Raw genomic sequence first — 26484 nt, 5'->3', positions numbered from 1 at the left:
GAAGTCAGTCAAGAGGAATGAGAGTTTTGCACTTTGATCAAACATGTCCACCATTCTTACTGCAATTACAAGTATTAATCACTGCCACTTTCAAACTCCTCATCTTCGAGGCCCAGCACAGCTCTGCCCTTGCCAAGTGCATCTTTGCTCTTGTTTAATCTAAACCCCACCCCCCATCCTTGCTCCCTTGCCTCTTCTTTTGTCTCCCCTGCCTACTCTGGCTTCACATTTTCTTTTGTGTCTCTTTTTGTGCTTGGAACTCCCTCCCACTTTCCAGGCACCAAGAGTGGTCCCTCTCACCTCTAAACCCATTCCACTTGCAAAGCCTCCTACGCTGGTCTCCTATGCTAACAATATCTCCTCTGCCTGTACTTTTATCCTGTTCATTCTACTCATCTGAAGGCCAGATTCTGATATCTGTATTTATGGTGAATGCCACCTTACCCCACTGAAATCAATGGAATTACTTATGGGCAACAGTATTCCTCAGTGTAAGTAAGGGTAACAGAATCTGGCTCTGAGTAAGGGAGAGCTGATGAGTACCCATAGATTCCATTACTGTAAATCCCAATGAAGTGACCAGGAGTTGTGGGTACTCAGAATCTCCCAGGATCAGGCCCCTTCAACTATCAGGACAAAATGGTCAAAAGCATCTAAGCAACTTAGGAGAAAATTATGACTTTTCATAAGTACCTTTGGCACTTAGAAGCCTCACAGGGAAATTTTCAAAAGCACAAATGGTTGCTAGGTACCTAACTCTCACTGAAAGCCAATGAGACTTAGGTTCCCAAGTGCCTAAGTCTTTTTGGAAAATGGAATTGAGGCTCCTAATCCCTTCAATGCTTTTGAAAATTTTACCCTAAATCCTTTGGGACAAGGACCCTAGGCTCAGCCTGTCTTTTTAAATCACTTTGCCAATGTAATTGCACCATAAATGGACAAATAGCAATATACAGGAAGCCTACGCAGTTAAAGAAAGACTTTCCTTACCTTATATCTGAAATACAACACATTGGATATTAACAATTCAGTTAGATTCTATACAATATATTTTATTTCATGCTGTGACTGAAGAAGAGAATCAAAAGTGTTCTAAATACTTTATCCAAGACAAATAATAATTAAAGAAAAACCCTCTGCTACCTGTAGAGATCACTGCCATTTTCCTATCCCTGTTACACTTGAAGTGTTACACAACTGGCATGACACAGAAAAGTCACTCCCATGTAAAAACATGAGGTTAGCTGTGCTGTGATAAAAGAGATGCCAAGAGTGTGGGGAAAATCAGAGCCTCGTTATCTGCAGACCTTTGAAAAGGGAAAATATCCTACTGTGCTTTAGGATTTGGTGGTGGCACCTTCACTGAAGATATGTACATGTGACAAATTGTTTCAAGATGAGATGGGGAACAAAGGATCCTTGGACTGTTTGGCAGAGTTTAGTAATAACAAATATATCAAACCAAATTGATAATGGTCAATTCTCCCCTCTCCCAGTTTTAGCTGGAGTTGATTGTGGAATCAAACAGAAATGAAACACTCTGCTGCATTTGAGAAATATCTTCAGCGCGTTGGAAAGCACTTCAACAAGAAATGGACCAATACAGGTTCTTCAGTTACTCTGTACTGTCTGAGCATAATTCCGGCCCACAGTTTACCTCTTGGGAGCACATTTTTGTTCTTACATTGTATAAGCAACCCAGTAGATAACATTGACTGCTGCAAAGGCTGCTGGGAACACTGCCCTGGCATAAATATCAATGGTGTCAGCATCAATGGGCTTGAAGAGGGACTTTAAGCCACTCTTTTTCTCCAGTTTAGTTTTTTGCTGCTTCTTCGTCTCTCCAGTTTCGACTTCTACAGAGCCATATGATCCAGGTAGGGTTTTGGGAGCTCGGTGCTGCCGGTTGGAAATGGCCAGTTCCTGATTCACACCAGCAATGGAAAGGGAAAACAAAACAATGGCATTCTTCACATTGATCTGCAAATGAAAGAAAAGAACCTCTTATGACAATCTGCATGGGAAGAGAGTCAGAATACTTAATCAGAGCTAGCCAGGTGGCCTAATGGTCTGCCATGCAGGAGATCCAAATGTGATGGACAGTACTTTGTTCCAATGCTTGCAGTGGCTGAGGGAGCTGTGAATGGCTCTGTTCTGCCATGCAGGAGACCCAGGAGTAAATTCTGGTGATAATTTTACATGCCCTATGCTATTGCAGGGGCTTGAGGCACTGCAGAGGCAGCATGCTCAGCCCTGGGCTGGTTCACAAATAGTATTGATCCGCTCCAAAGAGACTGTCACCCAGCTGAAAGGATAACTGATTGGCCTGAAACATAGGATAGGTCCTGTAAGGCTGTGGATGCTCCTGGATAGGTTTCAGTAAAGAGCACAGATTGATCGTATCAGTTAGCAGCTTAGCAAGATTAATTAATAATAATAAAAATAATAAATACTAATAATCATAATAAAAATCAAGTCTAGGGATTCACGTGTCTGCAGATTTGTGGGGGGAAATTTGCAAACTGTGGATTGTCAAAAGCATTTTTCCCTAATCAATTCATTCTGTTTCATCAGCCACTTTAAGTGCATGAAGGGAACAACTGAGCTATTTAGAATTAAGAGGTCCAGGAAGGTCACATAAGCCATTGCTTTGTTCTTGCAACCTGTTGCATAGGTCTGCTTTGGAACATAAATTGTATTCATGCTGAGCAAAATAGGATCTATCTGGAATCCACACAATGGAGAATTTAATCTCCATGGGACAACACTTAAGACAATGGGCCTGGTTCTCATGATTGCTGAAGCCCTTTTATGGTTCTCTTGTCAGGCAAAGGGCCCATAAGTAAACAGCTACCTGAGAATACCCTCAGGGTGTGGGGTCTCCCTGGCTAGTGTAGAACTGGCATAAGGGCTCTACACTGGCCCTGCTCTTGGCCTGTGGTGGGGGGCATATTGGGGACTATTTGAACAGAGCACATTGGGGTTGCTCTAATCTACACCAAGGGCTGGACATGTCTCCAAAAGTCCTGTACATCTCCAGAATACAAGGAACACAAATGTGGTTTAAAATCCCCTTTGTGTCCCTTCCCTCCCATTCCCCCATCCTGTCCCAAACACAGGAACAGAATGAGAATCAGTCCCAATGCATGTGGCATGAGAATGATTGGTTACCGGCTCTGTATCCTGGTAATTGTTCTGAGCTGGTTTTGACTTGTACTGCCAACAGGCAGCAATCAGCATGGTGGCATTCAGGGGCTAAACATTCACGTGGTGGGGTTATTAATTCAGGGAATGACTATACCAAAGGGCAGCAGAGGGGAGTATTTGCTCTGGCTGAAGACAAGGTTATAATGCAGGGTGGTTGTTTTTCAAAGCCTTCCACGGCACCACCAGCATACAGCTTACTGACCTCTCCACTCTGTCTGCTCGCCTTCATCTTGTCTTTTTGCTTTTTCACGTAGTCTGCATTGAAATGTGCAAATGCATATTCCACCAGAGCAGCAAAGACAAACACATAGCAAATCCAGAAGTAAACATCTAGCGCCTTGATGGCAGAGGCTCGTGGGAGTGAAGATCGGGCACTGACCATCAAAGTGGTCATAGTAAGAACTGTCGTTATACCTAGAGAATAGCATGAGAAGCTTGGCTTAGAGTTCTGTAACACATCCCAATGGTAACAAACAATAACTTCTACCCAGAGAGGAGCTGGCTGAGATTTTCAAAGCTATCTAGGTGATGTGGGCACCCACTTCTGAACTGGGCACGCAATGCCCAAGGCCGCTCTGAAAATCTCAATGTGGCTTCTTTTACCAGACACAGATAGACAGATCCATTAGAACAACCCCTAGAGAGTCCTTTCTATTCTTAACATCTACATCTGCTCCTCTTACTCATGACTTCAGTGGGAGTAAGGGCTGCAGCACTGACTCTTTATTAGTAGTGTCTATTGTTCTTAGGGATACAATATAACAGCATCAAACGTTTATTTTCCATCCTTTATTAGCTCATTCTGCCCTGACAGAAGCATCTGCCAGTGACAGACACCAAAGCATGAATAAAACTCGCTGAAGGACTTATTGCTTTGCCAGTGCAGACACAGCATTCATAAATGTGCTTCTGTTGATGGCACACTGGAGATGAACATATACCCTTCACATGTCCTCCTTTTCAAGATCCCAACGCCACAATCTTTTTACCTAGGGACACCCTAGCAGGCACAGCTGACTGGCTGATCCAGAAGGAAACCCATGACATGGCCACCAGTAAGATGGAAGGCACATAAGACTGAATGATGTAAACACCTCGATTCCGCCGCAGGTGGAAGTGGAGACTGAGTCTGGGAAACTGACCCGCTGGTGGAAAGAGTGGGCAAAGGACAAATATAAAGTTGTGTATTAGAAGGTTGGCTTTACAATCACACAGTTAATATAATAATATACAAGAGTAATGACACGGATTTGCACTTTTACATCATCTTTCATTCAAGGATCACAAAGGGCTTTGCATTAATTAAGCCTCATAAAACCCCTGTAAGGCACCATAGTTAGTGTCAGCATTGTTAGTCCTAAGAATAGGTCAAGTGACTTGCCCGGGTTGTATAGTGAGTCAGTAGCAGATCAAAAAATAGACTTCAGGAGTCCTGATTCCAAATCCCTTGCTCTAATGACACTGTTTCAAAATGTGATCTGCCTTAAGATTTTTATAATCTGCTGTGGAAAGTCCTCCAGATACTAAATTTAGATTTTTTTTAAAAGATTATGTTAATTTAAAACAAACAGGGAAAGAGCTTGATGGATAAGGGGGCAGTATAAATGAGCATTTAACTACAATACATGTAAGAGGACAAAAATCAGTAGGGAAGAAATGACTTCAAGCTTTTACAAACATTGCAATAGGCATGCTAGTATGTATGCGTACCACTACCCTCTAGTCTAGTGGATGGAATCAGAACTGCTCAACTGGATATCATAAGCACAATATTATTAGGAATAATGGAGATTCTCCTATAGCCAAAATTGCAGATTAGAGCAGGAGGATCTGAGTTCTAACTTTGCTGTTGCTGTGAAGTGCTGACTGGCAGCCATGTGTAGCATTACGGCAAACACAAAGCCCAGGATGGCTATGGATTTGTCACAATAGACTGCAATGGCTACCCAAGGGACCAGCAAAAAAATTCTCTCTCTTTAAATACGGCCTAAATAAAATTGTACTGGAAACCAGATGGACACATTAAACTGGTTACTTAAGAGAGGGGATTATCTATTACAGATAGTGGAGGCTGACAGCATGCCTGCAATGAAGACACAGAGTTTGTTACCAGATTTGAAGTTCATCATTTCTCTCGTGAAGCGGTAATTAGTGATTGTGAACTGAGCAAGCTGCAGCTTATCCAGCCCATGGATCTCCTCCTGGTTTTCTGACCATTGGTACACAATATCCTCTGAAGAGTAGCCATCTGCCAAAAGAAGCTGAATTAATGCAAAGGTTTGGGGGGAAATAAAGATTGATGGGCTCAAAGTGAAACTCAGACGACTCTGCCATGCTGCTCATCTTCAATCCCACAACAAACATGTTGTGTTTCAATCTGGATAACTCAATGTCCTGTCAACAGTGAGGTTGCCAGTGACCTAGCCGGAACAGTGTTCCCTCCAGGCTAGCTCACACGGTTCAGAGCTTTAGAAGAACTTTGAAGTGGAGAACACAACTTAAAAATAAGCTTTTAAATAAACCTAAGAGCAACAAAAAATGGTCATGGTGGTTTTTAATTACATTCCAATGGAAACAGTTGGAAAATAAACTAATAAAAGAATATTTCCTTTGCACTGTTTGCAATCCAATCAGCAGCATTATGTTAAAGCATGAGAACCTGACCACATATTAAAGCTGAATGGAGTACTGTAGTATGTTTTCATTATCCAAACTGACAGAACTGCAAAACAGCAATCAAGCAGCAGCATTAGTGAAAAGTAAATTAGACTGTTAATGATTTGAATCATCTAAGGTGTTCACTCATAGCACAGGTAAAAACAATGTGGTTTATTACATCTATATGGGTAGATTCTGTGTTGCTTTCAATATTTTTGTGCCAGTCAAGCAAAGCGGATGGAGCAAAGACTTGTCACAACCCCAAAACTGGGGATTATCCCAATGTCATGGGCAGGCACAGTCAGTGAAGCTGGCCCCTCGGTCACCCTTTCTGAAGACCCTGGTGCAGGGGACATATTAGAGGTAAAGACAGGCAAGAAGGGAGAGTGACGCACTGCAGCTATCCCCAGCTGTCAGGTGATCAATGGAGGCTACTCTAACTTGTACCTTTGGGGCCAAGGTGAGGCAGGGAATCAGAGAGTTATACTCGGCTACCTGGCATCCCTTCACCCCCCTGCTGTGCCCAGCAGAAGTTAGACACAGCAGAGAATCTGTTCCCTTATATGTAAACTGCTATCAGCATCTTCTTACTAGTGAGAAATGGCTGTCTAGATAGAAATAGAGCAAGGTATCTTGTAACTGCACTAAAAATGGACCACACCAATGCTGCAGGAAGATGGGAATACACAGTCACCTTGGTTTGGGTTAGGAGTTGCCTAGAGGAAACCCTGCATGTGGAAACAACAGGGGGAAAGTTTCCTCTGGTTTTGCTTTAATATGTTTGTTTAAAGAGGCTTTATTTCTACTTATGTTTATTGCACTGAAATAAAATTCCTCAAATTAAATTTAAAAAAAACCTGCAAAACTTGCCAGGAGAGTGAATTGATTGCTAGTTCATTGTCTGCTGCCTCTGCATTTGCTGATTACATAAGTAAAACTGCAGATTGCTATTTCTGACAGGATGAAATGTATTGTGGTTAATTGCCTAGAAAACAAGAGTCAATGTGAAAAAGAAAGAGAGTGACTGATGCTCTCCCCAATGGGGTTGCCCCGGTTTAGGTAGTCTGCTAGTCCTAAATCTCTGGAAACATCAGGATTCTACTCTCCCACTAATGTAGCCACAAAAGGCCAAATTCGCTGCTGTCATTGAGTGGTGCCTGCTTATGTCAATAGTGAATTTGTCCCCAGAGCATTAATGCTCATGGGAATTACACACTGATTAGAAGGAGAATGGTGCCTGAGTAGAATATAGACACAATTTATACAGGTTTCCCACGTTAGCACTAAATAGAAAGTCACTAGTCTATGGCCCAGATTGTGACTGACTCCTGTGTAGGGGTGAGGTGTTGCCAAGGAAAGACAGAGACCTTAGCGGGGGCTAGTCACAATAGCAGTCCCCACACACACGGAATTCTGCCCCTCTTGATTTCTCTTAGAGAAAATAAAACCCACTCCGAAGTTTGCCCTGGGGCTCAATCCCTCTGTACTCTCTGCTTTGTCTCTCAGGGCCTGATCCAAAGCCCACTGAAGTTAATGGAAAGACTCCCACAGATTTCAGTGGGCTTTGGATCAGCCCTAAGCTCCCAATTCTCCGTCTCCAATGGGAATGGAGGATGCTCTGCACCTTGCTGGATTCAGTTCTATAGTTCTGGACTGCAGCTAGGGTTGCCAACTTTCTACTCACATAAAATGAATACCCTTGCCCCACCCCTCCCCCTCCTCTCCTCCAAGGCCCCACCCACCTTTCACTCCATCTCCCCTCCCTCTGTCGCTTGCTTTCCCCACCCTCACTCACTCATTTTCACCGGACTAGCTCAGAGCGTTGGGATGCGGGACAGAGTATGGACTCCAGCTGGAGTTGTGGGGTCTGGGGTGTGGCCAGAAATGAGGAGTTCAGGGTGCAGGAGGGGGCTCCAGGCTGAGGCAGTGGGTTGGGATGTGGGAAGGGGTGAGGGCTTGGGCTGGGGGTGCGGGATCTGGGATGGGGCTAGGGATGAGGGGTTTGGAGTGCAGGAGGGTGCTCTGGGCTGGGACCAAGGAGTTTGGAGGGTGGGAGGGAAATCAGGGCTGGGGCAAGGGATTGGGGCATGGGGGGGTGAGGTCTCTGGCTGAGGGTGCAGGCGGGTGCTCCGGGCTGGGATTGAGAGGTTTGGAGGGCGGGAGGGGGATCAGGGCTGGTGCAGAGGGTTGGGGCATGAGAGGGGGTCAGGGGTGCAGTGTCTGGGCAGTGCTTACCTCAAGCAGCTCTTGGAAGCAGGAGCATGTCCCCACTCCAGCTCCTATGCGGAAGTGTAGCCAGGTGGTTCTGCGTGCTGCCCCATCCTCAGGTGCTTCCTCCACAGCTCCCATTGGCTTGCGGGGGGGCAGCATGCCAAGCCCCCTCACTGCCCCTATGCATAGGAGATGGAGGGGGGACATGCCGCTGCTTCCAGGAGCACCCTGGAAGCAGCCAACCAGGACTTTTAGCTGACCAGAGCCACGAGGGTCCCTTTTCAACCAGGTGTTCCAGTCAAAAGCCAGACCCTAACTGTGGCAGTTTTGAACTAGTGCTGTAAGGCTCTAACCTGATCCCCAAACTTGGAATCAAGGAAATTGAGGTTGGGCCTTATATTTACTAAATCGAAAACAGCCCTTGCATTTGATTGATTTAAGTTGACCCACAGAACCAAAGCTAAGGATTATCTATGCATGCTTTCAGCAGAACATAGGTTATAGGCACTGCTGTGCTCAGACTTTCGTACTCACAGCTCTCCAAATCCAGCATGCACTCTTGTTCATCCATGGGATACTTGGTAAGGTCCATGTCACAGGCCACGGTTGAGGTAATCCTGCACCATGCAAGGAAAATCAAAGTACCAGTTAGTTATATTCAGAGTGGGCTGTAGGCTTTCATAGCTTGGATGTAATTATCCCCATAATCCAAAGACTGGGTAGGAAACCCTTAACCTACCTCTATTATTAAAATGCCACTCACTCGCCTCAACAGGTGGGGGAAGTTGATGCGGCTGGCAGTGAAAGGGGGACAGTCCCAGCAGCAAGGGACAGAGACACTCACCAAGGGACAATAGGTAGCTCCTTCCCCCAGGGGTCTCTGGCACCCATTGGCCAGCTGATTGGCCAGCATTTGCCAGCTCCCAGGATTTAACCTGCTGCAGGGGCCGTGTGAAGCTTCTTTTGGCTCCATTCCAGCAGCCCACCCTACCCACCTGAGTTAGGAATGGGAATCTGTCTTGACAGACACTGCAGGTCTAGCCAATTGCCTCCTTAGGAATTTTTTCTCCAATGTGCCAGTTGCTGGAGAACCAGAGAGGGAGTTTCACTGCAAGCCACAGTGGTTTGAGTTGGAACACGCATGGCACCTAACTGAGGTACTGGGGTTAAGTTGTTTGTCACAACTTACAGCTGGTTTCCAGTGTGGTTAAGAGAATAAAATGAACGGTTCCCAGAGGTAAATGACCTGGGATTTTGGTGATGGGCCTTGGACTCATGTGATAGGGTTAGACTATGTGACCTTTACAGGTCAAGGTCCTCACACTGCTGCACCCTCTGTCCTGCTTATGGCAGGATATAGGGTGCTAAGACTCAGAGAAAGCTGAGTCCTAGGGGGTAGGCCGAGGAGAGCCTACCCCACGTTATGAGTTATATGGTAAGGAACCTTGTTTCCCAACACTGTAAAAAATTAAATGCCTGGTACAGGAGAGTGTGGGTGATGGGCAGATAGTGCCTCTTCCCAGTGTTAAAGGTGAATAAAAGTTGTGGCCTGCTGTTTACTTCCATGCATGTTTCTGTCCTTATTTTGCTGCCATACCCACATTAAAAACCAGTAATACTTTCAAAGCCCTTTAGGCTATTATCCTAACCAGTCCTTACAGCACCCCTCTGAGGTAGAGGAAACAGGTATTGAATGGTTAAATGACTTGCTCAAGACCAGATACTGCTAAATAAATAAATAAGCACTATTATAATGTTTTGTGAGCTAAATCCATTCTGGGGTAATGTCAATGAAGTTACTCCAGGGATGAATTTGACCCTACAGCTCCAAAGCTTTGTGCACACATTAACTTTTTCTCAGAATACCCCTGTGAGATGGGGAAATGTTACTATTGCCATTGCACAGATGGGGAAGTTTAAAGCGGAGAGACTCCGCCAAAGTCACACAGGGAATCAGTGGCAGAGTCAACAACAGAACCCAGGAACTCCTTGCTCTGTTCACGCTGCCTCTTGGGCTGGTGGCTGTAGAACAACCCCAATTATAGAAAGATCATTCTCTGTTAATGATGTACTTGTGATTAACGATTACATGATGGGAAACTTGTTACTGTTTCCACAGGTGCCTTTCCCGTGTAGACCCAGCAGAGACATGAGGGGTCTTCAACAGAAATCCATCACGCTAACGTTTTTTTAAATTTTTTTAAATGAATGGTTGTTTCCCAAAATAATCTAGGTAAAGGGGGTGATTATTTTTAGAGTCTATTCAAAAAGCTAACACATGAGAGAAATCTCTCTCTCTCTCTTTACCTGATGCTATATAAAATGACTCCATCAGGCTGTAGCCTGATAAGTTTGTTTTCCACAGTCACATCATGGAACCAGGCAGACTTGGCATTTACTATGAATGTATCTGGTAACCAGAGCTTGTCCACAAACCGACTGTCCAAGCCCAGAGTTTCGTTGGTGTGGTTGTAAGACAGACGGTTGTCTCGCCAGCTCTGATGCAAAAATACTGTCATGGTGTATTCCTTGGACAAGAAGAACCAACAGTTAACAAACCATGTGAAACAAACACAATGATGATATCTTGGGGCCTGGTCAAATTTCATTGTATTAGTCTGGAACATCTAATAGCGGCTTCCTGTGCGCTGGAATATTTTTGTACTCAGAATAAAACTGCCTGGACATTTTAATGTCTCATGTCTGTTTCTACCAATGGATAACCCCAAGATATCCAAGCATGTGTTTAACTGCTCTGATTCTATGGCATTGACAGGTATACTGTGTAGTCAGAGCTGCATGTCTGTCTGAGACTGATGGGATAAATCAGGTTAATATCCCTCCTGAGCATCTTTCCTAAGTAGGACCAGTGGGTTTTTTGGTAGGGTTTTTGTATGTTTTTTTCAGTCCAGTTAAAAAAATAAAAGCCCCAGGTGAATGCAATAGAGAGAGGGGGTCAGTGATAAGTCACAGCTATAGCTTTAAAAATAAATCTTTCGGGTTTAATGGGCTACAAAAATACAGTTGATCTTTGCAGTTCTTAGATATGTAGCAAAGTGACATGTTCTAGAATCTAGCCTGTTGGTTTGTTCAGGGGTATGGGCATGGCTGAGATGGTTAAGGGAGCATCCCACAATTCAGTGGTTTTGCAGAGGGGCAAAAAAGAGGCTGAGCTCCGCAGGCCTCTTTCCAGAAGTGTACAGGAGGAAGTGGAATTGGAGTAGAAATTGGATTTAATTCTTAAAAATAGTTTCCCTAACAATAAGGGCAACATACTTCAGACTGCAACCCTGCCCTCCCTACTAAGCCAGTTTCCAGATCCCTAGCTGGTACAAATCTTTGTAGCTCCAGTGAAGATATGCAATGCCAATGTACAGCCGCTGAGGATCTGGCCTATGGGCTAGCATGCAGCTGTAAGTCTGCTCTTTACAGGATTTTCCTGAATCAATTTTTCACTTGAAAAATGTAGGACTTTTTTTCTGTCTTTGCCAATTCATTTCAGCTAGTGATAGTTCTATGTAGAACAATCATCTATCCCTAATCAGTTTTCTATACTTCCCACCACCACAGTATAAGCATTCCCAGCTTTCCAGTCTTAACAAGTTTCAATGGCAACTTACCATATTAACTTCTGAGATGTGATCAATGCTAGTTACTTCAATCGCTAGGGCAACATTAACAGGAGGGCCTGAGAAAGAGACACGTTAAATTGGGGAGGATATGGTGTGAATATATATGCACTAGCTTTATCAATCTTTTCATATGGAGTCAGTTCACAGAAGTGAATCCCTAAATATCTTTTCCCCTACTCACAGTTTCCAAAAATAAAATCTGTCTTAGAACAATGGGTTTCCAACCTCTTATTTTGATGCCAAGTTTCCATAGAAACTCTCTGATCTAGCCATAAAGAAAGGAAGGCTGGTCATGATCTCTGACAGTTGGTGGCAACCCCTTGAAATCATGACACCTCCTTTAGGATCCAAGTACAGAAGTGATCACCACTTGATATGGACCACAAAATTACTTTCCAAAAGTCAATTCAGATACCATGGCGACAGGAGTGGTGTAAGACCTCAGGAAAAAATAGGAACTGCTTGTATTGCTTAAAGCCTTCAGCTTTAAGGATCAGTGGAAGTAATTTCTTTGACATTTTCAAAGATAAGAAAACTTACTCCTTTAGAAAGTAGCTGTTTCAGGTGAAAAATAACATTATGGCTTATGAGAGTGCCAATTAAAGCTGATTATAAGCTGACTGACTTGCCAGGGTATCCAGATTCCTAGTAGAATTTCCTCTGCCCTGGCAAGATGGAAGTTTTGCTTCTACTCATGTGCAGGCTTTGCTATGTTCATTGTTCTGTGGATTGGGATAGAGTGATCATTTTCAAAGAACACTGGAAAAGGGGATTGCCAAAGGCTATCTAAACACTCTGTGTATGTTGTATTGTTGCTGCAACTCTATGAAGATCCAGGTCCACATACATAAGCAGGCCACATGGGCATCAGCTGAACTGCACACGTGCTCAAAAGGGAAAACAAAATGCCCCTTGAGCTACAGGACATTCTATAATAGTTGCCAGTAGTTTAAAGTCTTATAGTTTCTTTGCAGGCCAGCCACAACCTTGTCAAATTGGCCAAGATTTTCAAAATTGACTAGTGATTTTGGAGGTCTCCATTTTGAGGGGCCCAACCTGAAACACCTTAAAGGGACCTGATTTTCACACACTGCTGAGCCCCCATCTCCTGAAAATCAGGCCCCTTTAAGACATCCCAAGTTGTGCATCCAAAATCACTAGTTGCTTTTGAAAATCTGGGCAACTGATTTTACTTCCTTATAAAGCATTTCAGTAACACTGGGCCCGAAAGCACAGAGTTATTTTCCTTTTATGTAGTGGATTGTTGAAGGTAGATGTCTGCAGACTCACTGGATTGCCCTAAATTCAGAGCACTGCTACGTTTTATATTGTAACCAGGGAGCCTGACATCTTGATTTCTTTTTTGCCCCAACTCATGGACCCATTTGCTCTTTAACATGAGAAAAAAGGAGACTGTTTAGGGCCAGATCCAGCACTCATTTGTCAATGAAAAGACTCCCAATGGTGAATGGAGAGGAATTAGGCCCTTTGACGTCAACTTGAAAGGACCTGAACAACATCCACTGAAATTTACAATGATCTGGGACTATGTGTGGCTCCAAACTTTGTGGGTTAGGCCTCTCTCATTTTTAATAACATGCGTGAAACTTGACAGAATCACTATGCAAGGACTCAGGAGAACATTTTTGCCTTTAGCCCTCAATGCGTTCACATCCATTGAGTTTTGCTTTAAGCTTCCAGTTCAGACAAATGCAAAATCTCAAAGCAAAACTCAGGGGAAACCATCAAGTTTCCCTTGCTTTTGCTTTGGACCCAGTGGAACAGCACAGTGTTCATGGTTTTGACACAATCCTATAGACTGGCCCAGGTATACCTGAAAGGTTTGGAAATCTCTTGATGAACCTGCTCTGAGTTTTGTTTTTATACCAAAGCCTCAAAACAAGAGGGTTGTTCATAGTGTGGGGGAGGAGCGTGATCACTGAGAAACTCTGGCACAGCAAACTCAAATTTGAACTCAAAATTGAAAAGATAACTGGTTTGATGCAGCTTTTAATTGGGCTAGATTGTGAAGTGCCCTGGGACTTTTTGCAAAGGCTGACATAAAAAAAATAAATTCTTACTGTTATTATCACTACGTCTAAGAGCAAGACATTCACAAACACTTGATTATATCCACCAAAAGGCAAACATTCACATCCATTTCAGCCATTAGATTATATGAGGAATACCTTAGAAATCAGAAGAGACATAAATCAGACTCTTACCTCCAATTCCAGGCCTGAAATTCCGTGCATATCCTTTCATTAAATCATCCAGATTAGGTAACCAGGATATTTCTATGTTGGAGCCTGTGTAATCTCCAATGTCATTCATTGCACTGGATAAAAAAGAAACAAAACCACAAGTGTCCAAGCAAGCTTTTAAAACCTCACCATGTGTAGAGAAAATAAAATGTGGCAGAAAAAGATAGAAGACTTACATGTACATTACTAGAGCTCTGATAAAATGTCGGCAACTCAGCGTGATTGGCAACTGATTGGAGCAGTTCTGAGAGTTGATAGGACTGTTTCATTTATTTGTGGGGGAGGGACAAATGATGTTTAGACTAGAAAATAGTATAGACAAGGTTACAGACTACCTAGGGGACATGAGGTCAAGAACAAACATCTTTTAGTTTATTTTTTCTCCTAAATACATAAAACCAAGGTTTAAAATGGCTTGATTTATTTTCCTTGTGAAAAAAATAATTGAAAAAGTTAGTCACTGGAAGCAAACTAGGATCTTGTTTTTAATTCATCTTTCTTTTTTCCTCCAATATAAAAAAGAAATGGGATACAATTCTGTTATTAACGAATCGTGTGGAACCTGCTTATGGAGAGACGTGGAGATAGAGAGATTTGGTTTATGAAAAAAGACCATAAATCCTGAATTGCTTCACTGCATCTTGACATACAAGGTGTAATTCCAGTTGTAGTGAAGATGTTGTGTGACAAACATGACTTTGCCATAAGCTGGCTTCACTGTGTATTCAACTGACAGCATAATAAAGCAACATGCTTGTTTAGCAGGAATCTTTAAGTGCTCAAATGAAATCAAATATACTATAATTATCAAATAAATAACAGAGATTATGTGGAAAAAGTCAGAGCGCAGGAGTACCAACATACTCAAAGGCCTTAGCTTATTGATGGCCTAGGTACCATCTATCCACCACTGCTGAGCACCATCTAGCTCTTCTTGCTGGGTCAGGAAATCGGGACCTTTGGGTTAACAACACAATGTGTTGCACAATTTTAAAGACATTAAACTGTGTCTGTTCTAGGTGCTTCAAATCATGTTTGCTAACTCCAATTACCTAATCCAATTTTTAAAAGATCTTTGTTTCCCAAAGCCAACCAGACCCGAGTACTAACAAACCTCAGGCTAGAAAGTATCAATCAAAATTCAAAAATTTTACAATCATTAAAAAAGCAGCTGGCCACAACCACTGATCTATCCATCTCTCATATAATGCCCATCACTTTGGTCTCTGCAGTCCCCCCTCACAGATTCTGTAGGGCTTTCTGCTTCATACACTAAACCGCTGCTTAAGTGAGCTCAGGAACTACTTCTGCCCCACTTCTTGTGGCCAAGGTACTATACACCAAAGAACAACTTGCAGAGATCATAGAGAAGCCCTGTGAGTTGAATGAACCGGAGACAAATCAGTCATAACATGTGACACCACCAGGGGGACAATTTTGCCTTCATTAATTTTTACTCTTTGCGGGGGGGGAGGGAGGGGCAGCGGGGGGGCGGAAATCTATTTCCTACTGGTGAGATGACAAGAGTTAAACTTCACCTGCAGACACTGGTGACTTAATTCCAGGCCTCTCCCTCACAGATCCAGGTCCACCTGGATGTGAAAGAGAATGGAGTTTCTGAGTGGCTCAGTGTGAGATGTAACAGGCAGAATAAAAGATTAGGAGTCCCAAAAAGAGCAAAGGACATGGAACATTCCAAAGGCCCTCTTCCCCTTAACTCTGCCCAGAGAGGTGGTGATAAAAGGACAGTCATTCTGTGTCAAGGGAAGAAAATAAGCAAGCACATGGTAAGGGCTCACTTGCTAAGCCTCATGGAAGGGAAGAGGTGGAGGAGTCCCAGAAAACTACAAAGTACTTCACCTAGTGCACATAGGAATTGCTTCATCTGCCACTGAAATGAAGCTACCTCGATAGTGGAGCATAGCAACTAACACCTCAAAGCAACACAACACAACAGTTTAAGTCAGGTGGTGAAGAACTTATCCAGTTGTAACATCAGGGGAGTTTAGGGAAGAAGAATGTAATTCAGCTGGAATAGAGCCAGGAGACTAGTTTTATCATCCCTGCTCTTGTGAAAAGCACAATAGGCCCATGCAAACACAAAAAGAAAAGCAAATTTGAGGGGATGCAAACTCATGTGACCTGAAATGGCCATCGTTTGCAAAGCTCTGGTCAAAAGGGTGAACAAATTGAGAAAAGCAAAGAGGCCGCAAAAAGCAAAGTCCTGAAAGGACTATTCCAAAAACACTCTTTGAATGGAAGTTTCAGATTTCTCCAGATAAATAGAATCAGCATTTGATCTCTAGAACTCCATTTTCTGTGCCAGTCGCTGGGAGTTCCCAGGTCATATTAAAGTTAATAGGAGTTGCCTGTAAAACTACACATGCACTCAGCTGACAGCATAATCCCTTGAGCTTCTCCTACTGCTATCAGAAAATTAGTATGAAAACCTGCTTGTTGAAATGGGAAGTGTTTGTTGGACTAACAACTAGCAAAGAGATCCTATCTACCAGGGTGTGTGGGTAACTCCCCAGTCTCTCAGAAACACGTAACTGGATGCAAGCACCACATCAGAGCTGTTGGAGCATTGGTGCAGCTGCTTCCACTCAGCTCTGCAATAAGCATGGAGCTTAAAAAAAAATCGCTGATAGCAGAAGAGAAACCTTTTAAAATATTGATGAAAGATTGCAGATTAATATACCATAAACAGCTCTTGCCTTGGGACTTATATAACTTTCTTAGAATGTTTGTGTGACATGGTCCCACATAGGCACAAGGGTTTTTTTCTCCAAAATGTGTCACTTATGGGTGTATTCAGCTCAGTATTTATACTTACTGCAAGAAACAGCTACCAGAACAATGTTTCCTCTCACCATGGGATGAATGATGACGTTCTTGCCACATGTGAATGGAGTTAATAATGTAAGGAAGCTTTGGGATAACAGCATGTGACTGTAAGCTCTGAGTAACAGAGACATTGCCGTCCTGAGTTAATAGCACTGTCAAGGCGTAAAGTGACCTTGAAGACGCATGGGGACAGTTATTGCCCAACAGTGAAATTTCATTAGCTCATCATTTCATTACCTCATAAGGTTAGGGATGCTTGTTTAAATGTGTTTATAATATTCTCTTGACACACAGACTCACCTAGATAGCTAGCACAGCACCTACCAAGTATCTCAGAGGACTCGCTGGCCCAGATCCTCAGCTGGGGTAAATTGCCATAGCCTGACTTCAACGGAGGCTATGATGATTTATTCCAACTATATTTTTCCTATTTGCTGGGTCTTGTCACCTGCGCAGCCAGCTCACTTATCTCTATCTAGTATCTTTGATATTTCTTAGGTGCCTATTGCCTTGGTGTTGAAGTACCATATTTACTTAAGTGAAGTTACACTTTCACTCTGTTACTTACCTGCCAAGACCTAAATTCAAGGTTCTGCATTTCTCCTGCTGCAGCTGAGAACGAACATTGCAGCTCAGTGACATTTTTATTTATTTTCTTTTGCATTCCCCGACCTGCTTTGAGTATCACTGATGCTATCAGTTAGTACAGGGGACATATGACAGCCAGAAGTATGGTCCTGGCAGATTAGCGAAGAAGGGAATAGTTTTCAGATATTTTGTTTCTAAACGTTTCATTTTTGGTGGGATTTTTTGGTAATTTGTAAGTCTTGGCCTGAGACATAGACATGAGATCCAGGTCATTAAAGATCCCATGCACTTTTTTAGGGATAGATTTGTCATCCTGTCTTGTGTTTTTAAAAAAATGACAGGGTTAGCTTTAGAGGTGGCTACACTCTGGTGCAGGGTGAAGAGATTCCTGCATGCATCCCTGGCTCATCTCACGTGCTTGTCTTTGGGGCCTGTTCCATAAGGAAGTCAGAATCTGCCCTTCAAGTTTTTGGGTGTACAATGCGTTGCGATCATTAGCTGCAAGATGTTATAAAAATCCAAAGTCCTATATCTACTCTTGTGTAATGAATCTGAAACATTTAAGAAAACAAATTTTGCAGCTCCGTTTTCACACCAAAATGTGTTACGTGGCTGCCTAGAGAATTTAGCCCCAGATGACTGACTCATCATCAGTCATTTGCTATAACAGAAATAAAGTCATTGTAAAAGAACTGTCAGGAGCATCATCTCTCTTGACAAATAAAATCACCTCATTTTCCCTTGACATTTATTTTCCATAAAAGCCTCAGCATTTACAGCATGCCACAGAGTGGGAGGGCATTATCCTGTGTCAGTGTTCTATGGTAGTGGCGTTAACAAGAATAAGAGAGCTAAAAGGACAATCTCAGGTTAAAAATGATGGGCCACATATGCCATGCATTTTAAGCAGATTGCAATCCATGGGGAGTTTTACTTAAAAATCCTCAGCACAATATACCACAAAATTAAAAAGAAATCTTGGTCCTATTATTAATAAAGCCTCGGGTTATGAAAACTGTCTATTCATATTAGATTTTTCTATGAAAAACCTTAATTTTGGTCCTAATCTACATGGTGGTAACTTCTATAATCATACTGTCCAAACAACACTAGATTTTTCGTATGGAGGGTATGGAAGATAAAGAATCAAGGAAAAGAATATAGGAGTTAGGAATAATGCAGCAGAGTCTTTGTGCTTGAGTGAACAGGGCTGTAGGCCAAGAGCTAAATTCAGCCATGGTGTAAGTAGGCACAATTTCCACTCCTGTCAACAGGAATTATACTCATTCACTCCAGGGCTAAATTTGGCCCCAAATCTTCTAGTCCTTAGAAGTCTCCATAATAGTTATTCCCCACCAACATCCAAGTAGGGTATTGTACATAGACTCATAGAAATGTAGGACTAGGAGGATAAGTCATCCAGTCCAGACCGCTGTACTGGACTTATAACTTTTGTTTGTTTTAACCTAATCTAATGAAAAATACTAGGAACTCTTTACTATTTGACTGGATGGAAAACATAGTGAAATTCACATCTGGAGTGACAGTCATGCAAGTGCAGAGAACCCACATAAACCCTCCACACCACATTACAGCCTGCCACGAGAGTGGGGAGGGAGAGGGGGTGATAGAGATGTCCTGCCAGCAGCGTGGTGTGTGGGATACCTCCATAGCCCCATCCCTGTGGCCTTCCCTACACCAGGCCCAGTTTCCTAAGGCCGTGTGCAAGAGCAGAGAAGTCCATTCACCCATGATGATCTATGGGGATTATGTGAGGCCTGAGATGTTATTCATGAATTTTACCCAGAAACATGAGGACTGGCATGGAAATGCAAGCTGGAGAGGATTTGCATTTTATAATCCAAGTAATAAAGATGGGAAGAAAGGAAACCACCTTCACCTGATTCAGCAACTTCACTTCTCAATCTAAGCTTTTGTACAGTGTGCTTTGGGATGAAAGGCACCATATAAAAGTAAGCTATTAATCCTTAAAACTTTAGGGGCTTACAACAGCACGCAATGAAAAAAAATAGCTTATCTTTACCCTGCACCAAGTCAGAGTGGGTGCCATGCTGACAGGAGGGCAACATGCTCCTGGATCATTTCTCTGGAAAGTTTTCTGCAAGCTGCAGTTCAGGAGAGGGTTTTTTAACTCTCGTCTGCACTCTCTCTTTCAGGGCAGTGACTTGCATTAGCACAAATATGGAGTTTCGCCCTTTCTTGGACACTAAGTGAAAGAAATGTGATCTAAATGAAATTACTATCAAATCTGTGTACGAGTGGTTGAAAAAATGTACTCATAATATTATCCTTCAAAACAGGAAAAGGTCTCTAGGGGGGTTTTGTGTGGGTTAGTCCTGGGTCCGGTACTATTCAACACTTTCATGAATGACTTGCATAGTAATGTGGAGACAGCATGCTTATAAAATTTGTGGATGACACCAAGCTGGAAAGGATTGCTAGCACTTTGCGGGACAGGATTAGAATTCAACATGACTTTCACAAATTGAGAATTGGTCTGAAATCAATAAGATGAAATTCAATAAAAATAAGTGCAAAGTACTCTCCATCCTTAGAGGTTTCTAAGGCCCAGCTTGACAAAGTCCTGGCTGGGATGATTTAGTTGGGGTTGGTCCTGCTTTGAGCAGGGAGTTGGACTAAATGACCTCCTGATGTCTCTTCCAACCCTAAACGTCTATGATTCTAAGAAAGCTGAGGACAAACTGGAAAAAGTCCAGAGGAGAGCAACAAAAATGATAAAAGGTTTAGAAAACCTGACCTATGAGGAAGAGTTTAAAAAAACTGGGCATGTTTTAGTTTTGAGAAAAGAAGGAGGAAGGGGAACCTGATAGTCTTCAAATATGTTAAGGGCTGTCATAAAGAGGATGGTGATCAATTGTTTTCCATGTCCACTGAAGGTAGGACAAGAAATAATGGGCTTAATGTGCAGCAGGGGAGACTTAGGTTAGACTTTAGGGAAAACTTTCTAACTGTAAGGGCAGGTAAGGGTTTCCAAGGGAAGTTGTGAAATCCCTATCATCGGAGAGTTTTAAGTACAGGTTAGCTAAACACTTGTCAAGGAATCTAGGTTTACCTGGTCCTGTATTAGTGCAGTGGGCTGGACTAGATGACCTCTTGCGGTCCCTTCTAGCCCTACATTTCTGTGATTATTTGATCAATGCAATTGGTGGCTCACCATGGAAAAGAACCTCATTTTTGTTTCTTTCTTGGAAAAAAAAAAAGAGTCTAATTTTCCTGTCTGGTAGGGAAAGACAATTTAGCCCTCTTAAAGCAGAGAGGAAGCTGATGTTTTTCGTTATTATACAACTTGGGAAAATTATAAAGCCCCTCAAATAAATATTACCAAGAAATGCAGCTCTCCTAAGGGTATAAACACAGCCAACAGTGGGGATGTGGGTAACATGTACACCTAATTCAGATGATGTGTCTCTCCAACCAGTTGCAGAATAAATGCATTTTCACTAATGCAACATGGTTTATCAGCTGGGATATTGCCCACTTCTTACTATCTCCTGGGACACTCCTTGAACATATTGAGTCAAAATTCCCTCATATCAGTGAGCAAAAGACTTGGTAAATATTTCACTTAAGCCATGTGGGAATGTTCAGTGGTTGCTGAACAAGAATATAGAGAGATAGGAATCTCAGTTACTGTCTCCAGCACAAAAAAGCCCAAGCACCTTCTGCAAGTCAATGGCCATCAGCAGTGCTGACTTTAGATCAAACTTGTAGATAGGTCATGGTAACCCGCACTAGCGGCCATATATTCTCATTAAAAAAGTGCAGCAGGGAAAATTTCTTGCTCCCTGTATTTCTCCTATTTCTCCTTTAAATCGCCCAACCAGCCTACATTCTACACAGTTTGTGGGCAACTGAGCACCTGCAAATGGACATTGAAAGATGGAAGCATCAGTCTGTTAAAGAGCTGACTGTTTGTGATCCAGAGAACTGGTATGGAGGTAAATTTGTTTCATTTCAATATAATTTTCTCTGCCATTTTTTCCTGGAAAAAGGCCTTTAAATATCAGGCAAGGTCAGGGAATGATCTAGTCTGTAGCAAGCTCCAGGATTATCCAGAGTAGTATGTGTATTCTTTCCATCTGCCATCCTTGACTCTAAGTGAAGCTAACCGTAAATATGTTAAAATTTTGAAATGTGATTGAAAAAGCATTAGGCTTAATTCATGGCAACCTTATGAACATCAAAGTCTTTATTTCCATTTCGCCGTGAGTTTTAAGCTGCATGAAGTAGTCTACTCTTTGCATATATTTCACATTTGCAAGCCTCTCTTCTCATCACTGGGAGTAAAAGGTTGAGAGATGTACAAGCCAGTAGGATAGTTAATTATATACAAATAGAATTATTTTTAAAACAAGATTATGTGTCTATTTTTAATTAGAGAGTTAAAAGCTATTTCATTGGAGAGTTAGTGTCAGGGGCCTTTTAAACCTTTGAGCACGACATCTGCTTGACTCCTATTAATAGTAATAGGAGTAAGTACTGCATATGAAACTCTTCCACTGCAAGAGAAGACATCTCACTACATTTTCTTTTAATGCATCTCAATTATTATTTATTTGTATTAAGAGAGCGTCTGCAATGCGCCAAGCTCTGCACATAGGAAGCTGCAAGTGAATACCAATATTACTAATAAGCACAGTGGGCTAATCTCAACCCTGGTATAAGTTGATGCAACTCCACTGACTTCGAGGCTGAATTTGGCTCACTGATTTCTGTCAAACAGCACACGTAATGGAGACCTCAAATTATACCAGTCTTGAGCATCTAATTTGAGATGGGCAATGTTCAGAAAGAGCCAAGCATGAGCAGACTATGGGTGTTTCCTTAAAAAAAAAGAAAAGAAAAGATAGTTCTGGTATTTAACTTTAAAGCTGGTCCTTGGGAAGCCTTAACTAATACTGTGGCATTTGGAATCTTCCAAACAGCACTTTCTTTTTAATAACCTCTTGCTCTACAATCCATGGAATCTGTGGCCAGAGAGATGTATTCTTTGACACCGCTGCAGTCATTATGATCAAGGCATCACATTTAAAATGAAAATTAGATCAATAAAGAGGAAATGTAGCACTGACAAAATTTTACATTTTAATCTCAGTGTACAAAGCTACAAGTAAAGTATATCCTGGCTAAAGCACCATCTACCATACAAACCTGTGCATCTCTGGCACAGAGGGTAGAAGGAGAAAATATACTCTTCTTGAGGCCCTTACAAGATGAGTTATTGCAGTGGCCAAGGGATGTGCATCAATCCAAGGGATTAGAACAGGACCCTGAAGTGACAATTCAGCAATACTGATTAGCACACACAGACTTTATGCGCATTTGCACAGGACTTCAGCCTGAGGATTGTGCAGCCTTAGTCACACATTTCTCAATGAAGCTCAGTTAGATTGTGGGGTTTGGATGGGCTTAATGCTAAATATGCATTTTTAAAAATGCTTTAAATTGATTTTTAAACCAGAAAAGAAGTTAGAATGTCATTGCGTTGTTAAAATAAGAAAAAGGAATTGCATCACCTGTAAAGAGTCTGGTATGTCTAAGTTTGCTGCTTGCAAATGCTATAGCTCTAAGAATTGTCTTCAGCACTTAGAGCCTGACCCATAGCCCCTTGAGGTTTATGGAAGGTTATCTATCCATTGATTTTAGTGGACTTTGAATCAGGTCCTACGTGAACTCAATGGAAACCAATTTCTGCTCGGTTGTAAATAATGATTCAATAACCCAAGGGTGACTTTAGACTACACACATTAAACTTTATTTTGGTTAACATTCAACGGTGAAATTCTTCGCCTTGTCCAGTGTTAAAAACCAAGTGGAAAATGGTTTGCAATTTCTGATGCTGGGCTCCAAAGTTTCACCAACCGTGTTAACTTTCATTGATTTCATGGTTCTCACCCAAAAACTCAGGAATGCAGATTTGCATTAGAAAAAACTTTGGGCCCAATCCTGCCAACATTTACACATCAGTAATTTTACTCATTTGTGTAGCTCCATTTAATTTAACATGAGTAAAATTATTTGTAGGCTGGTTTCCAGGATTATTATTTATTATTTGTATTATTGTATGGCTAGGGTGGGATACACCAGGTGTCCATTAAGCCTTTTTTCTTTTCAAATACAGCTCAACACTTCATCTGCAATGAGAACCCTGTTCTAGGTGAGCTTTCAGATGACTACACTTAACTAAGGGGTAGCTTCCTTTGAACTCAGAGTCTTTTGCTATTGGCAATTATAGATAAGATAAACCGCTAACATCATTTGAACACAGAATATTACATCTCAAAAGCTAGCAATTGTATTTTTCTAGCTGTCCCCTTCCTTTTCCATGAAGTATATGTATTTCTAACAAACAATTCATCACTATTGTGTCATTGTAGGAAGAAAGCCAAGTAACTAGGCAATTAATCCAGTAATAAAATAATTTATGTAACAAATTATACATTGTACACATCCAGGCTCTTGCTATGCTTTGAAACAGATCCTGAAGTCACAGGCTAGAGAAGAGTAATTGCTTATTTAAAATACTAATACTTTGCACTTGAACAGCACCTTTCAGCCAAAAATCTCAATGTTATCTTACGTGTATAGGTGGGGAAACTGTGGTACTGAAATTATGGACCAGATTCTGACACCCTTATTCACCTAGTGAGTAGCATCTTACTCCTTGAGTGACCCTCTTAAGTCACAGGAGCACCTGAGAAGGGAGGTATTCATGTAAATGTATCAGCATCTGGCCTTTGGTACTTTGCTCAAGGTCATGCTGTCAATCAGTGGCAAAGTCCTACATGAGACTCAGCTGCCTGACTCCAGTTCTAACCACTGGACCATCCTGCTTCTCAATAAAATAATAAAACCTCAGCAAATAATCCCAAACACCACAGTAACCATGTTCCTCTGTGCACAGTCACCACTTGGCCTTTATTCCCACCGTCTTGAAGCCCCCAAATACAAACAGGCATAGCCACTGTTTTTGAGGAGCAAGGGAATCCCCTCCATCCCTCCCAGGGCTCCCTGCCTGGAAAAGCTTGGGCATTGCTTTTAGATGCCCTGAACTAGATCTCTCTCTTTTAAAGATTTCCTCTCCTTCTGCGTTCATTGCATAATCATGGCAAGCTTTCTCCACTTTCAGCCTCCGGATCCCTGGAGAGTAGATAAAGAACATCGCAAATTGGATCCAAGCTGGTTGCCTAGCTAACACCTTTGGAGTGAACATAACTACAATTGCGCAGATTTAGTCAAAAAGAAAAGGAGTACTTGTGGCACCTTAGAGACTAACAAATTTATTAGAGCATAAGCTTTCGTGAGCTACAGCTCACTTCATCGGATGCATGAAGTGAGCTGTAGCTCACGAAAGCTTATGCTCTAATAAATTTGTTAGTCTCTAAGGTGCCACAAGTACTCCTTTTCTTGTTGCGAATACAGACTAACAGGGCTGCTACTCTGAAACAGATTTAGTCCTACACTTTTTTTTAAAAAAGTGGGTTTGATTTGTTTTTCAAACTTCTCTCTGCGCACTGGGAAAGCACTTTCCCAGCCTTCTGCTGCTCTCCAAGGTCCACATGCTGGTTAGAGCCCCAGGCCGTGGAGTGAACCCCCTTAGCTAAAGCTTTGGGCACAGCTACATGCATCTCTGCAAAAAGAAAAGGAGTACTTGTGGCACCTTAGAGACTAACAAATTTATTAGAGCATAAGCTTTCGTGAGCTACAGCTCACTTCATCGGATGCATTTGGTGGAAAAAACAGAGTGGAGATTTATATACACACACAGAGAACATGAAACAATGGGTTTATCATACACACTGTAAGGAGAGTGATCACTTAAGACTGTTAGTCTCTAATGTGCCCCAAGTCCTCCTTTTCTTTTTGCGAATACAGACTAACACGGCTGCTACTCTGAAACCATGCATCTCTGCAGTCTGTTTTTTTTATTACGTCTGGGGAGGCTCTTAGTCACCAGCCAGCGATCTCCAGTGGGCTGCCGAGTTTTAGGGCCAAGCTGCAGGGATTGCTGCTTTTTAAACGGGGACGGGACTATCCCGGGCCTGTGAAACGCCATTAACTTCGGAGATTGCCTCCAATTGAGACCAAAGTGCCTTAGAGATAAGGCTTCCCCAGACATCCTGTTAACGGGCTTCCCACTTGATTAACCCGGGACTCTGCTGCTCAGCTGTGGAATAGTGATAGAAGTAGGGCACCTTGTGACGAACTCTCCAATCGACACCCACTTTCCCTGCCAGGCAAAGATCCGCAGCCCACCAACTCAGGGCGTCCCTGGCAAAAGGGGATGATGACACATAAGTAAAGACCCTGGAGCCCCCCCCCGCCCGCCCTTACCTGATACATCGGTGCTGCTGGGTGCACAGCAGAACCAAGGACGGCAAAATCCAGGTGAGAAATTCCATTTTAGTTCCAGGCCTTAGACAGTGGCAAGCAAAACCCTGGCTCTCCTGCTGTCCTGGAAGCGCCGGGGAGGCTGCTGTAGTGTTACCATCCCTGCTGCGTTAAGTTGAGGCTCAGTTTGAAGCCTGTTGTTGCTCCCCAGCAGCGATCCCCACAATCGCTCCCGCGCCCGAGAGCCAAGCAGGCAGGGCGAGGTGGGGAGCAGGGTCAGCCCTCCCGGACTCCTGGGCTGCCCCCCGGTCGCTGCCTCATACCACGGGCAGGCGAAGCGGCACGTCAGCTTGACAGCTGCCCCTCCGGGCCGTCCCCACTCGCGGCTGCTTTTCAGAGGCTTCTTCCCAGCAGAGCTTCCTCCGTGAAAAGCGGGTTGCCGAAAATAACCCCTGAAATTACAGATTTGATCATAGCAAGCGCAGGAGGGAGCGAGCTAGGATCGGGTGAGCATTTGTCGAAGTGCCCCTGTGCAAAAACCAAAACTAAACACAACGATCCCGTCCAGACTCGGGACACAGGGGGACACGTCCCTGGAGCAGCCACCAGTCCAGGGGCCGTTCGGAGGGAGATTCATGCACGGTTTCTCTGGGAGAAGCGTAGGTAAACTGCAGGAGTTTGTGTATGCGTGTGTGTGTGTGTGT

General features: G+C 42.8%; 1 protein-coding gene across 1 annotated transcript; it reads right to left on the bottom strand.

The window, feature by feature from the left end:
- Positions 1 to 1031: 1031 nt before the first annotated feature.
- Positions 1032 to 26484, bottom strand: GABRD (gamma-aminobutyric acid type A receptor subunit delta). The gene is made up of 9 exons (XM_038376970.2): positions 25784 to 26484; positions 13934 to 14046; positions 11697 to 11764; positions 10384 to 10604; positions 8611 to 8693; positions 5318 to 5455; positions 4197 to 4352; positions 3410 to 3621; positions 1032 to 1980 (listed from the first exon to the last, which is right to left on the bottom strand). Exons 1-9 carry the CDS (start codon positions 25849 to 25851, stop codon positions 1681 to 1683), a joined length of 1359 nt encoding a protein of 452 aa, XP_038232898.1. The 5' UTR covers positions 25852 to 26484; the 3' UTR covers positions 1032 to 1680.

Source organism: Dermochelys coriacea, chromosome 18, assembly GCF_009764565.3.
Source record: "Dermochelys coriacea isolate rDerCor1 chromosome 18, rDerCor1.pri.v4, whole genome shotgun sequence".
In the NCBI taxonomy this organism is placed as follows: Eukaryota; Metazoa; Chordata; order Testudines; family Dermochelyidae; genus Dermochelys; species Dermochelys coriacea.
The sequence above is the reverse complement of the archived record's forward strand: the minus strand, read 5'-3'. Positions and strand labels throughout refer to the sequence as shown.